The following is a 14,009-nucleotide window of genomic DNA, read 5'->3' on the forward strand; positions in this document are numbered from 1 at the left end:
CTCTAGTCACAACGTAGATGATTTAACAGAAATATTAAATATGGTGAAGGAAGTGAATAATTTTGTTACTCAGAACTTTCATGCTAGAGTTCCATGAAACCAATAGCACATCAACAATGCTAATAGGATTCTAGAAAATTAAGTGGATCTTGAGTATTTATAAAATAATTTTCATGATAAGGGCAAAGCATGCATGAAAAAACTCACTCATCTGCTGCTCAAACACCATGCAAGAAGAATGAACACCTGGGATGGCAGAAAACTAGAGCAATAAAGCAGTCAATGTAAAAAGTATGAGCACATTACCAGAATTATCACTAAAAGTAACATCAGTCAAGATGTTTACTGTAAGTAGAGCAGATGCATTTGTGTAACAGACCTAGTCTTACCATCTGCTGACAGGTAATTTGGAAAAGGCATAAGAGTAACTCCTTCTGAGGACAAAAGTTGCTTTGTTGCCATTGTGCAGCACAATGTCAGTGTTAATCCTTTAACCCAGCCAAATCTTGTCCAAATGCTTAATTCAAGTGACTAGTGCAAAACATCTGGGCTGCGTATTTCTGTTAAATTATTTTTGCACTAAGGTTGAAGAGTGAAGCAATACTCCTATTGCTAGCTTAACAGCTGAAAATTGCTCCTTTTTTATGGTTTGGGTTTTTTTTTTGTGTTGTTGATCGCTGTTTTCCTGAATGACAGATCAAAAAAGACTGTATTGCCAAAGTTTCTGGTTCTATCATATATGGAGAAAAGAAGGGTGCTGAATTGAGACCTCCAAAGTATTAGAGCTGATCCACAGCATCACAAGGGGGTACCGCAATTCTAGTCAGTCACAAAGTGGCTTTGCTTCTTGCCACCCAATGCAAGACAGCTCCCCCTTGCCAAACTACTGGATTAAGCATACATACTGTTTTGGGGAATGATCAATCTAAGAGCTCAAATCCCTTAATCACTGTTGAATACAGATTAAAGAATGCTGCAAATGTCATAATATTAAATCCTAGTTCCATGAAATAATGCAATTTCCCATCCCTGATCCCATGGAGTCTTTTATCTTCAGTTCTCCTGCCACACAGATGGTTGCTGCTCAGGAACCAACCATTTCAGCGGCATATTTGTGTTCCCCTTGCAAACTCCACTCACCAAAGACCCCTACATACTATCCAGCTTTTCTGAAAACCACCTGACCTGAAACCATGTAGACATATAAAGGGCTAACTAAAAGGTAAGGCACCTTGCACAGGGTCCTCTCTAGATCAGGACTAGGCACTCACTGGTTGTTCAGCCTGCAGCACGTCTCCTGATTTGTCTCAGTATGAAGAGAGGATGAGCCTTTCTTCTTTTGAACTAAAGATGTTACAGGAGGAGTGGCTTTTGTTGTTACTGTTCAGAAACAGTTCATCGCAAGATTGTAGCTATGACCATAGTACCAAAAAAGTAATTTGCTTTTATTTTCTAAAGTCACAAATGGTTTCAGACTGAATCTCTGATGCATATTTGTATAACAGTCCTCTAAAATACTCAGCTTAATACAGGTGAAGTAAAATTAAATAACCTGTCCTTACATGAGTTAGAAATCACCAGTGAAATAATTGATTTACTTGAGCCGGTATCAAATGCTTTTCACATCTTTTCTTTCTCTAAAAAACAAAAAGAAAGCCCTACCACTAAAATATTGCCCCAACACTATTACAGATTTTTTCACTTTATGCATATGCACTTATATCACAAGCATGCTTACGAGCAAAACCTTCAGAGCTCTATAGGTGTCTTGCAGAACCTTTCCACAAAAGCAGAGGTCTTATAAATGCAATGGATACCACATAGTATTTCTTTGTTACTCTGCTTACCAGCTCTTTATATGACATAACACTATCATTCTGGCAGACTGATTGCCACCTACCATTTTAGGATGACCTGTTCAGGTGATTTTGCCAGGTTTTCCTGCCTTTTTCCTGCTCCCACACACTCTGATGCTATGCACTTGCTGAGCACCTTCCTTCAGTGATGTATGTGATCTTCAGAATTTACTGACAGTTTCCTCCACTCATGTATCCTTTCCAAAAATAAGCTACTGATTATATTTCCAAATACATTTTTTAAGCCAGATATTTACTCATGTGAATAAACCATATGTTGATGAAATAATTCCAAGAATTGCTAACACAGGGATTATGGACAGAAATCTGGACTGTTACATCCTTAGGGAAGGTACAGAATGAGGTGTGTACTGATAACTTACCTGTCAAATAGTTCACCACCTGTGACCAATTCCAGAACAAGACTGATTTCTGTTGGGGTCTCAAATATCTCCTTCAGTTTTATCTGGTAAAAGACAGCAAAAAGGATCAGTTTTCCTTATTTGTCTTCTTGTTGAGCATATCACACAGACCACAGCCAATAAAGCAGAGAACGGTACCAACTGAAGTTGATGCATCGTTTACCTTGCAGTTGACCAAATTGTTGTGCGTGTTCTCTCCCATCCCCCTAAATTTTGCTAGCTTTTTCTCCTTTGTATTACCATTTTCTGTTGCTGTTGATTTTGTACTCCTCAATCCTAGCAACCTCTATGCAACAGAGGAGTTTAAGGGGCTGCTTTCATTAGTGCTTTTCAACACCTATCTGCCAATCTTTTACAATAACTGAATGTAAGACCTTCCCCACCTTCTAAGGACTGACAAAACCAACTTACTCTTTATTTTTACAGAACTTTTTTTGCATAGTTTCTCTCTCATCTCTGTCAGAACATCATTCATTTATTGTAGAGTGGAAGTATAATTCAATAGTTTTCCATAATAAGCTGCTAACATGCTCATGAGAAGCCAAAGCTTTAATCCAGGACTTTCCCAAGTCTATATAGGCGAACCACAACAGTAATTTCTCACGAATAGAAAAAAGCTAAAAAAATCCAATACAATCTAAACCAAACCAAACCAAAACAAACCCCCTCAAAAAAACCCCAAAGCAACCCAACCAAAAAAAAAGCAAACCCAAAACAACAAACAATCTTGGAGTGGAAGAACAAGGCTAAACTTACAATGTTTGGATGTGAAAGGCGAAGAAGAACTCCAATTTCTGTGCGGACAATTTTCTTGTCTACCTGTTTAAAAGTGGGGAGGGAAAAAGTGAAAAATTTATTCCAGTGTTCACCATAAAAACTTCTAGCTTTATTGCAGGCAAACTACAAACAGCATTTCTAGACCTCTTAGGAGAACAAGTTGATGTGAGACATAAAAGTCAAATACACTGTAAGGAACCATTTTCCTTTAACGGAAGATACTATAACTGAAAAACATCTACATTTAGCAAATCTTTACAAGGGTACATACAAGTCACACAAGTCGAATACTGGAAAGACTGAAAAGGTGTTACTGTTCTTATTTTTACTCAAGTTCTGCTCTTGCCTGTGGTGCTACTTATTTTGGCTCAGTTTATACCAGGATAACTTCCTTTTGACATACAATTCAGCAGCTATACTGGAAGAAAGATTTCTGCACATGCGATGTGCCTATCAAAGCAGTGTAACATACTGCTTAGACCAAGGAAGTGATGCAAATGTCAAATGCCCCCAGCCACAGACAGAACATAAGGTTTAACTTCAACTTGCTTCAGGTATATCTATCTAATGGAATGGTCTATTAATCCTAAAGCCAGTCCTTTCTGCTAAACCTCAGAGAGGATTCACCCTTCCCTTCCCTTCCCAAACGGCAGTCTTTAACAACACAGGCACCACCACCTCTGCCCTGTTGTGGGACATTGGTCATCCTCACAAGAAATGCAGAATTAGGGATTATTTCATTCAGAAAATACAGCTGCAGCTCTCGCTTGAAACTTTAATGTTTGAGCAAGAAAGAAAAATGCTCATGAGCAAATGATGCAAGATTTTGTGTTGCTAATGTAATTAATACATTTATGAAGACACTGCCTTATTTGCAAATATTCTCAGAAACCCTGTAGAAATCCGATGCTGATAACAACTATAAACACATTTCTTCTGCAGCACTCTTCATCTCAGGAGTTATGAAATGAATGAAAGTCAGCAAGTTAAGTTGCTACCTCTTTCCAAGATAATGACACAGATGAAGTCACAACATTTTTGGAGGGATTCTTCTGTGTGATCTTTGTTTTTTGTAGAGGCAGGTCATCAAGTACTGTGCTTTTTTACATCATACTGGAAATGAACAGTCATAATACATAAGCCTTTGAAAGGGACATAGAACTACCTTCAAATCTTACTGAGGAAGACACATGCTTAAAAACATGATCCTTTATTTTTAACACCTGAAAGAAGAGAAGTACTTCTCAGTACTTTATTTTTTCCAGCAAGAATGAAATCTAAGTATCAGTCACATTCAGAACTACAGGAGAGGCAGAATTTGATTCTCCCCTTGTGTCAATCAGGAACAATTCCAGGTTAGTAATGCCACAGTACTCTCTGACTGTGGTATAAATGAGTGGAGAACTACAGCCCTCAGGGATTTCTTGAGACTCATTGACATTTAACCTCTTTTAGTGGCTCTGCCAGAAAGCAAAGAAAGAAAGAAAAAAAATTGTAGAGATTCAGTGCATGTGAGAAGCAGAAGAAAGCAAAACTCAGAGTTATTAAATATTCCATTAGCTGAACACCTAAAGGAAGTAAAGAATATTGTCAATAACTAAATCCTTACAGGGATCAAACCCAGGACCCTTTATGCTCTGCAATCATCACAAGCTTTATAGACTTCGTTCCTTTTTACTCCAAATGTGTTTTCTTGTTCTTGCTGGCTATATAAGTATTGAGCAGCAGGTTTGAAGTATGATTTCCCATGCAGTTTTCCTAAAACATTGTGAGCACCAGCCTGTGGTCTTACTCTGTTTCAACACCCCTTTGGCATCAGTACTGGTATTCAACTCTGAGTTACTTTTGTGAGTACAAGCATGCCAGGGGCTCTAAAGCTTGCCACTGCAAGGGGCTTTTGATGATTCAGAAACAAATATACGTCTGGACTGTTTTCATGTGCTTTGCACCTCAGAATCAGAAAAATTAATGTACAGTATTGCATGCACACATATTCCCCCAGGAGAGCTGCCTGGACTGAGCAATTTACCTTATCCAAAAGCAGGAGTACAAACTGAAAAAGCTACAGTTTGTTTTCTTTAGTTTGGAAATGTTTGTGCATCAAGCACGCCTGGCAACAAACACAAAAGGGTAGACTTTCAGACTACCTCCTCAGGTGGTAGTAGGAGGAAAAAATACCTAAAAATTCAAGATGTTGAGACACAGTGGCAAATATGCCGCACAGACACACTTAGAAGTGTTAAATATTTATAAACATCCTGGAAAAAGGCTATTAGAATAGACTTAACAACAAAAGTATGCATGTACAAATGATTCGAACGGCTCCAGAGTAAAAGTAGTCATGGCATTTTATTATAGACAGCCTGTTTTATCACTTTTATGTTCTTACCTTCTCTGCACTAAGTATAAAGCTATAGCAACACTTAGCTTGTGTCAGATCTGCCAACGAAATATACCTATCTATAATCAGGGCCAAACTTGGCCAACTTCTAGTTTGGGAAGGTGTATCAGCAATTCAACTCCTTTTTTATCCTGACAGAAATGACTTGATAGGATGGCAAATCAGGCCTTTCATTCTGCAGTGTATGTTGCTACAGTAACTCTGATAATTTAACCAAAATATCCTAGCAGAAAAGCTGGGGCAAATTAAGTATTTTTTTGCTAGATCAAATACAGTGGTCTGATTTGTGCAGATGTAATAACTGAACAAAATGAGGCCACAAACCCATTCATTTTTGTATCCTCCTCTTAAATGCAATTTAAATATGTAGCACAATATATAGTAAATTATCTGAACTTTTCTTAAATTAACATTACTCACAGTAGCGTCACTGAGACCTTTGTGAGTAGTCAAGAATAATAAGGTCAGCAGAACTCATCTGCTTGTGAAAAGAAAAGTTAACTTTTAGAGGTTTCCTGGTTCTACTAGTTTAGTGATTACTCACCTACAAGCTTTCTTTATTCTTTGCTTTTAATCCATGCTAAATAGACTAGAGTATGCTTATGGTCAAACATTTCACCAGTACCACTTGATTTCTTCTTAAAAAACTACTTTTCTCTTTGTGAAAGACTTACACTAATTCAGTAGGAGGTCATGAGAATGCCCAGTTGGGTGATTTTACCACCACTGTAATTTTACTGAGCTGTTTGCAAATTTTAAATGGTGAGCAATTAAGAATCATTTGTTGTGACAGGCCTATGAAGAATCATTTTGCTATGGTATATCCATGGCAATTTGAGAAGTCATTTTCCAGGTAATCTTGAAGTAGTCATTTACCAGTTCTTCACCACTGACCTAGACTGAGATTTCACTGTCCATAGACAAAAAATACCAGAGCTGCTAGATGGCCTGTAATTATTAAAACCCACACCTGCTGCCCTCCTTCTCCCAAGTCCTGAGGACATGGAGGGGCACATCTGGCCATGAGAGACCACCACACAGGTTGGGTGGTGGCGCTGTGGCCAGGCAAGCAGTGTGAAGCAGCTGATGCCAGCGGTCCTGGAGGAGCTTCACAGCACTGCCTACTTCATGGAGGCGGTTCACCCCAGCTCTGCACAGCTCCTTATTTAATATCCCACTTATTGACTCACATGAACACCTCTAATTTGAGCAAATGAATGCTTTATTGAACCAGCAGGTCAGGCTCTGAGCATGTGTTTCTCCACACTTACAGGGAGCTTACTGCAAATCATTATTGGCTTGCCACCACACCCTATTAAAATGCTTCCAAGAAACAATTTTTTATGTTCATCTCAGCTAAAGTAACTGCGCTGAGGTCTAACCCTTTCAGTATTTTGTGGAGTCAGCTGCTAATTACCATTTATAACTTTGCCATTATTTTGTCTTCTCACAGTTAAGCTGAAATACTAAAACCTCTGTGCACACAGACTACCCACAGCAGAGCTCCTGATCCCTTGGTAGTCCAAAAGGTGCGTTCCAAATTGTCACAACTGCATGCAGGGCCACTGGGTTACCCAGCTTCTCTGGAAGGGTTTCAAGAAAAAAAAATAAATTGCCTTGAGTTTTAATCTTAAATTTAAATAAATCCTCACAGGAAGAAGATTCAAAGCAGTTGCACTGTTTTAGGTTCTGGGTTTAATTTCAGAATGTTCTGTGTAACAGAAATTCCTGCTTCTGCCCAGCTCACACACAGAGTATCTTCTCAAAATGTCTTTCAGACTAGACTTCAAGATTAAAAGACTCCAAAGAAGACTGTTAAACATGCATTTTCATCTGTATAAAGCTGTGAAGTACCACTGGAAACAAGCATCTGAGCTGGTTTATGTATCAGTAACAGATGTGGATGTCAGTCTTCACAAGTAATAATCTTGAGGGACACAAAAAGTGCCATGACAGAAGAATCCCAGAACAAATGAAAACAGCTGGTTTTTATGTGATCCAGTTCACCCCTCTGAGTTACTCTAGTGTAATTTGGTAAACATCATGGCAGTGGACAGCGAGTAACAGCAGAATTTAAAAAAGCTGACCCTTCTGAACAAAAGGATACTTCTTTGTTCCAAGTGGGGCATTCATTTAAAACTGGCTTCAGGTGATTCAGTTCTTTGCCTGACCTTTTTCTTTGAATGAAAATAAGATCTTCTCAAGTAAAGAATTCATCCTATGTTTTAAGGGCTGTTCTTGCTGGGGCACTGCTTGACCTTCTCAGCAAGTTAGCGGCTTTCTCTTTGTACAGGAGCAACCTTTGTACTCCTAATGGACTAATATTATCTTTTTTAAGAAAAATAAAATGGTACAAAATCATCTTTTGTATTTTAAGCTTGGCAGACTATTCTGGCTCTATCTTTATTCAAGCTGAACATGAGGTCCCTGAAGAACACATCAAATAATACAATAAAGCACAGTAGTAATTGCACCGCCCTGCAGTATCTTCTATAAACTCAGCAGGGAGTTTTCTCTCTGTAGGTTACTGAAAAGTTGGGGGGGTTTTTTGAGCATCCATAAGTAAATTTATTATTAATGCAAAGTAGAGAGACTATTCATTATCAGAGCAACTATTTTCTATCTTTAGGCACATGTCCACAATTCCAATATGTAGCTATAATTCTTTAAGTGATGCATGTTCTTCAGGCTGATCATGCTTGCATGGAACTGTTAGATAAATGTGCTTGCACTTGTCCTGCCAGGTGCAAATACAGAGTAGTTTGGTTTGTACAAAAATATGCTTTTAAAAAATGAAAGAGATTCGCACTACCTGTACATGATAGTACTGTTAATCCGTTAAATGTAAATCTTTCCATCAAAGCAGCAACCTTTCTGTTTGTCAGAAAGCACAGTACATTTACAGACAAACGATTAGATGGAGAGTATTTGTAGGATTGTATAAAATTCAACACAGTCAATCACGTGCAGACATATCTGGTTAACAGGTCCTGCATTTTGCAATGTACAATTCTAATGGTAAAGCTGACTCGATGCAGGTAATATTCCCTAAAGATGCCTTTGTGAATGGCCTCTATTGCTCACCCATGTTAACTTGCCCCCATCAGCAAGGGGTGAAGAATGGGTCCAGAGACACTTTCAGCTTGCACAACACTGGTGATTTGCGATAGAATTTATGTCTGAGTTCAAAACAAGTTATAAGTTCATTAGAACAGGCCTTATTATATGCTGTGATCTAACTATCTGACTAATTTGGTTGTTATTTCTGTTCCTGAGTCATTTATACACAGATTTCTACAAATATGTTTTATAATTGTTGAATGGTTTATGCAAACAAATTTCAGGCTATTAGATATTCAGGAACTGCTCATTTCATCTATTCTCTATTTATAGTGTGTTACTGTCATTGCTTCTGTTCCCAAAGCTGGGTGGGGAAGAACACTTTTATAATGCAAGAACAATGTGTAAATCAAAAGTTAAGTACTTTTTCTTAGTTCAAAACAGTCACATTTATAGGATTGTTTAGAAAATTGTACTTGCCATTTTCTTGCCCATTCTTGCTTTTCACTTATTCAGTCAGCTATAAAAAAATTCCTCTCTTCTGAGTAAAAATCTATTAACCCAGCTTTTATTCTAAGAGATATAACTAGTTTTAGACATCTGGCATTCTGTCAAATGATTCACATTCACACCATCCCTCTGAATAAATAAATTGCCATATTAACAGGAGTCCCTTAGAAATTGAGAGCTATTAGGTGACAGGGCATTTCCTATCATCCTGTACAACATTTTATCTTAAAGCTATTTGAATTTCTTTGCAGTCCTCAGCCGCATGATAAAGATCTGGAATATGGTATGTCTACTTATATTATTAGCCAAGTGCAATGCCTGCTGCAATTTAAGAAATTGCATGTAAATAGTAAACTAGCATACCCATCCCTCTGTGAATGACACTTTACATATCCACGTGAATCTTCACTGTTGCCCAATGAGGGTTTGATGGGCTACCATTAAAATTGTAATCTCTGCCACAGATAGCAAATTATTACACGTGATCCATGTACCAGCTTTGGCTGGAATTAAGTTAATTTCCTTCACAGTAGCTGGCATGGGGCTGTATTCTGGATTTGTGCTGAAAACAGGGTTCATAAATCAGGGATATGTTAGCTATGTCTGAGCACTGCTTATGCAGCGTCAAGGCCTTTTCTGCTTCTCAGGCTGCTCCAGGGCGTAGGTGCACAAGGAGGTGGAAAAGGATACAGGCAAGACAGCTGACCACAATAGACCATGGGGATATTCCATACTGTATGGTGTCATGTTCAGCATATAAAGCTGGGGGAAGAAGGAAGGGGGACATTCAGAGTTACAAAGTTCATCTTCGCATGTCACCTTTATGCATGATGGAGCCCTGCTGTCCTGGAGAGGGCTGAACCCCTGCCTGCCCGTGGGAAGGGGTGAATGAATTCTTGGTTTGCTTGTGCATTTATCTATAAAACTGTCTTTATTTCAGCCTACAAGTTCTCTCTGTGTTACCCTTCTGATTCTCTCCCCCATCCCACTGCAGGCATTGAGCAAGCAGCTGCATGGGGCTGAGCTGCTGGCTGGGCTTAAAACGTGACAACTGAATCTATTGTGTACCATTCCATTATCTAAGCAAGAAAATTTATGATGACTGAGGAAGGCCTAGTTGTGAGTCTGGTGACCAAATGAGACTATTTTGTTCAAAATATCTCAGGTAGGTTGAAATTTTGACAACTCCTTTGATGAACCACCCTGAATCTCCGAAGCTGCTGCTTAAATGACACCCATACTAGAAGACTCGTAACCTCCTGATGCTAGACAATTCTTCTGGTAGGTCAGGTCCAAACACTGACAATGAGGGGTCTTCAAGTCACTTTAGGGTTGCTTGACAGTATACAGAAGCTATATATTTACAGCAACCATACAATTGATCCTGTGCCCTCAAACCTGCTTAAAATTTACAGGTTATATACTTTATAGTCTGAGTAACAGAGAAAGCCAATAAATCCTCACAGGAAAGCAAGGAAGGAATGCCTTGCAGAAGCTTTTTGGGCATACAGTTGGAAGAGGACACAGAGAAACTTATAGACACAACTGAGATAGTTGAGAGAGGCAGGCAGACGTGAAAGCAAGGCCCTCAACTGATTCAGTGGGTTCACTCTATAGATTACGAACAGAGATGAGTTTGTCATTAGTGCTGTGTGTCAACAAACAATATTAGAGTTTACAGGACTGGTTTTCTCCCTACATCTCTCCAACCCCTATGGAGGATGTGTCAACTAAGTTAATGACAGCACGCTAACTTGCCTCCTCTGCCAGGACCTATGAGCCGTACTAGAAAAAGAAGGACAAGTGACTGAGCAGGCTGAGAGAAGGAGGGACGTACAGTGACTTCTCACCTCACCAACAAATCACCCAGCCTGAAAATTCTGTGTACAAGAGCCACAGAGTGCCTTCCATATTTGATCCTCTATTTCCTGAACCTTCGTACAATTTAGGCGTAAATAGAGGAGATTCTGAAAGGAGGTAATTGTAAACTATGTCAGCTTGAATCAGAATGGGTGAATAGCTGTATTTCAGGAAGCTCGCCTACATCTCCCTTCATGGCCACTGAATTCACATGCAAATTTGGCAAGTCACACAGAATCAGACCTAAGAAACATCTTTGGTGCATAAAGGTTGATTTGAGGTTCAATTTTGTTACTTAAGTGTAAAAAAATAAAATAAAATAGCAAACCATGAAGACACCATAGCCTCTTGTGGTACTGCAGGTCAAATCTGTAGCTAATTCAGGTTTTTATGAGATCTAAGTACTCAGGGGTGAGTATTTTTTTGAGGTCCCCATTGCAACTAGGGAAAATGTGGTCCCTTTGCTTGATGGCAGACAGGAGACCTTGTGATACAGGACACGGAAAAGGCTGAGGTACTGAATGCCTTCTTTACCTCAACCTTTACGAGCAAGACTGGCCTTCTTCAGGAATCCCAGGTCCCAAAGACCAGGGGGAAAGGCTGGAGCAAAGAAGACACACCCTTCACAGAATCACAAGGTTGGAGAAGACCTTTAAGATCATCAAGTCCAACCATTCCCATCCTAAGCTAAACCATATCCCTAAGTACCTCATCTACCCTTTTTTTAAACACACCCAGGGAAGGTGTCTCAAACACATCCCTGGGCAGCCTGTTCCAGGCCCTGACAACTCTTTCAGTAAAATTTTTTTTCTAACATCTAATCTGACCCTGCCCTGGCACAGCTTTGTGCCATTTCCCCTTGTCCTATCTCCTGTCACGTGGTTGAAGAGACCATCGCCCACCTCCCTACAACCTCCTTTCAGGTAGTTGTACGTGGTGATAAGGTCTCCCCTCAGCCTCCTCTTCTCTAGGCTAAACAGCCCCAGCTCCCTCAGCTGTGCCTCATATGATTTGCCCTCCAGCCCCTTCACCAGCCTGGTTGCCCTTCTCTGCAGTCGCTCAAGGACCTCAGTGTCCTTCTTATGGTGAGGACCCCAGAACTGCACACAGTACTCAAGGTGTGCCCTCACCAATGCTGACTACAGGGGCACAATTACTTCCCTAGACCTACTGGCTTTTCCATCCCTCCCTACATGTGGTCTGCCTTTCTCTAAAAGCACATAACACAAAAGGAGATGACCTCAGCTAAAGAAGATATTTTTTTTCTTGAAATACAAGAGCGTAATCAGTTTACCAAGTGAATACATGCCAATTATGGAGTTCTTGGTAAAATAAATCCTCCTTCTTGCCTCGGTTATATTTGCCTCTCTGAAGGGCCACAGAGAACTCCACTTTAGGTCAGAGGAATAAATCCAGGATTTTTTAAGTCATATACTGTTCCTGTTTTATTCCAACAGCTGATCTGCCCATAAAACTCTGTGGTTTCTCATCTTTTGCCCTCTTTTGTGTGTGTGTGTGTTTCTGCATGCAGCCAATTTGCCCTTAATTCTATGCTTGACAGCATAAAAGCAGCTCGATTTCTCTCCCCCAAAACGAGTAACTGCCACATCTGTAATGACAGGATCACAGTATACACTCCTTGAAAACAACAACTTCCTTCAATGCAGTGGAAGAAGACTTGTAGATTCCCAAGACAAGCCTCACAAACCACCCGTCTCTGCAGAAGCCCTGTCATTCCTGCAGTACAGCTCCATCAAAGGCATATCTCCAGATTTCTTTAACAGGCTGTAAATAATGAAGGGTTTCTAAAAAGAAGTACTATAATCTCAGGATAGGCTAATATTTACCTCCACACCTCTGTTCAGCCCTTTTGCAAGGTTGCGTCTTTGCTTTTTACGTTAAATGTAGCCTTACACAGTGGCACACTTCAACCCTATTCCACACTTCAACTCTATTCCCTGTCTTGCTTTTACATTTATGTGGACACTGGACACACAAAGCTCCTTTAGACTTCCTTGAAGCCATGGAGAAGATGAATCACTGCAGGCAGGAAGGGAGCAAAAAGTGCATGGGTGACTTGGTGGAAAAAGATGTGCAGCTCAGAGTGTTTCACAAAAGTACCTGTTAAGTTATTCAAAGCTAAATGCGTGTCATTTGTTCATTTTTTTAAAGTGAGTTAATAATCTAAGTGATATTATTTAGTTTCTCAAGACTACTTGTTCAACAACGCAATGTATGCAGTAGGTTGAGTTTCCTTAAACTGCATAGCAATGAACTGAGCTTTATATATTCATCTTTTTATTAGCTAATATTTGTATTTCTGAAAAATAAGCTGTGAATACCAGAATTGTTAACTAATTACCTGTAAATTAAGTACAGCAAGGAGAAAAAGAGACACAATATGTATTCTCTGTTCTTGAAATCTTAAGGAACAGTAGGCACAGTAAGGAACTTAGGAACAGCACAGCTATTGAATCTAAATGGCAACAGGTAAAAAATACTGCTCTGTGTTAAGTGATTCTTACACATCACCTGCATTACAGTATGATATAATACAATACAATACAATGCAGATGACATGTTAAATGACTTTAAGTATGTAGGACAAGCTTTTTTCAATTGCAGAATGGGATTTTTTTCCTATTCTGAAGGATGTCCTGTCAACGCTGACAAAACCCACTTTTTGCTTTCCAAGGACTACAACACCATATTATTTTCCAGCAAAATTTCCACTTTCACTAACTGGTGTCTGATTCCATAGCTTCTAAACCAAAAACCTGTTGGTATCTCACTGCAGAAAACCCCCCCTTTCAGATCTCTTGTCTTTCATGGGGCACTTATGGAAAATGATCTTTCTTATTCATTAGATACTATGCATTTGATGAACTTAACCTTTGCTTAGAAGCACTTTTAGAAAGTGCTGAGTCAGACTGAGGAAACCAGTTTCCCTAATGTATGAGGGAAAACCGGATATAAGCAGTGGAAACTCAAAGTCTTACTGCCTTATTTCTTTATTCAGATTATTCTGACTGAAATATCTTATTCATCTTTCAGAAGAAACATAGCAGTGTGAACTGTACATGAATGAAATGATGACATGGATGACTAAAAATGAGCACGCCG

The 14,009-nt window shown here is 39.3% G+C and overlaps 1 protein-coding gene across 1 annotated transcript in view; it reads right to left on the reverse strand.

Moving 5' to 3' along the window:
• CAMK4 (calcium/calmodulin dependent protein kinase IV) overlaps nt 1-14,009 on the reverse strand; it is a gene marked incomplete at its 3' end in the record, with an annotated part of 146,121 nt that overhangs the window by 72,576 nt on the left and 59,536 nt on the right. The window contains exons 3-4 of the mRNA XM_084278740.1: nt 3,035-3,097; nt 2,240-2,322 (exon numbers count right to left, since the gene is read on the reverse strand). Coding sequence (XP_084134866.1) covers nt 2,240-2,322; nt 3,035-3,097 — 146 coding nt within the window. The remainder of the gene's footprint in view (nt 1-2,239; nt 2,323-3,034; nt 3,098-14,009) is intronic.

The sequence above is a fragment of the Gallinula chloropus genome, assembly GCF_964237585.1.
Source record: "Gallinula chloropus genome assembly, chromosome: Z".
Taxonomy (NCBI): domain Eukaryota; kingdom Metazoa; phylum Chordata; class Aves; order Gruiformes; family Rallidae; genus Gallinula; species Gallinula chloropus.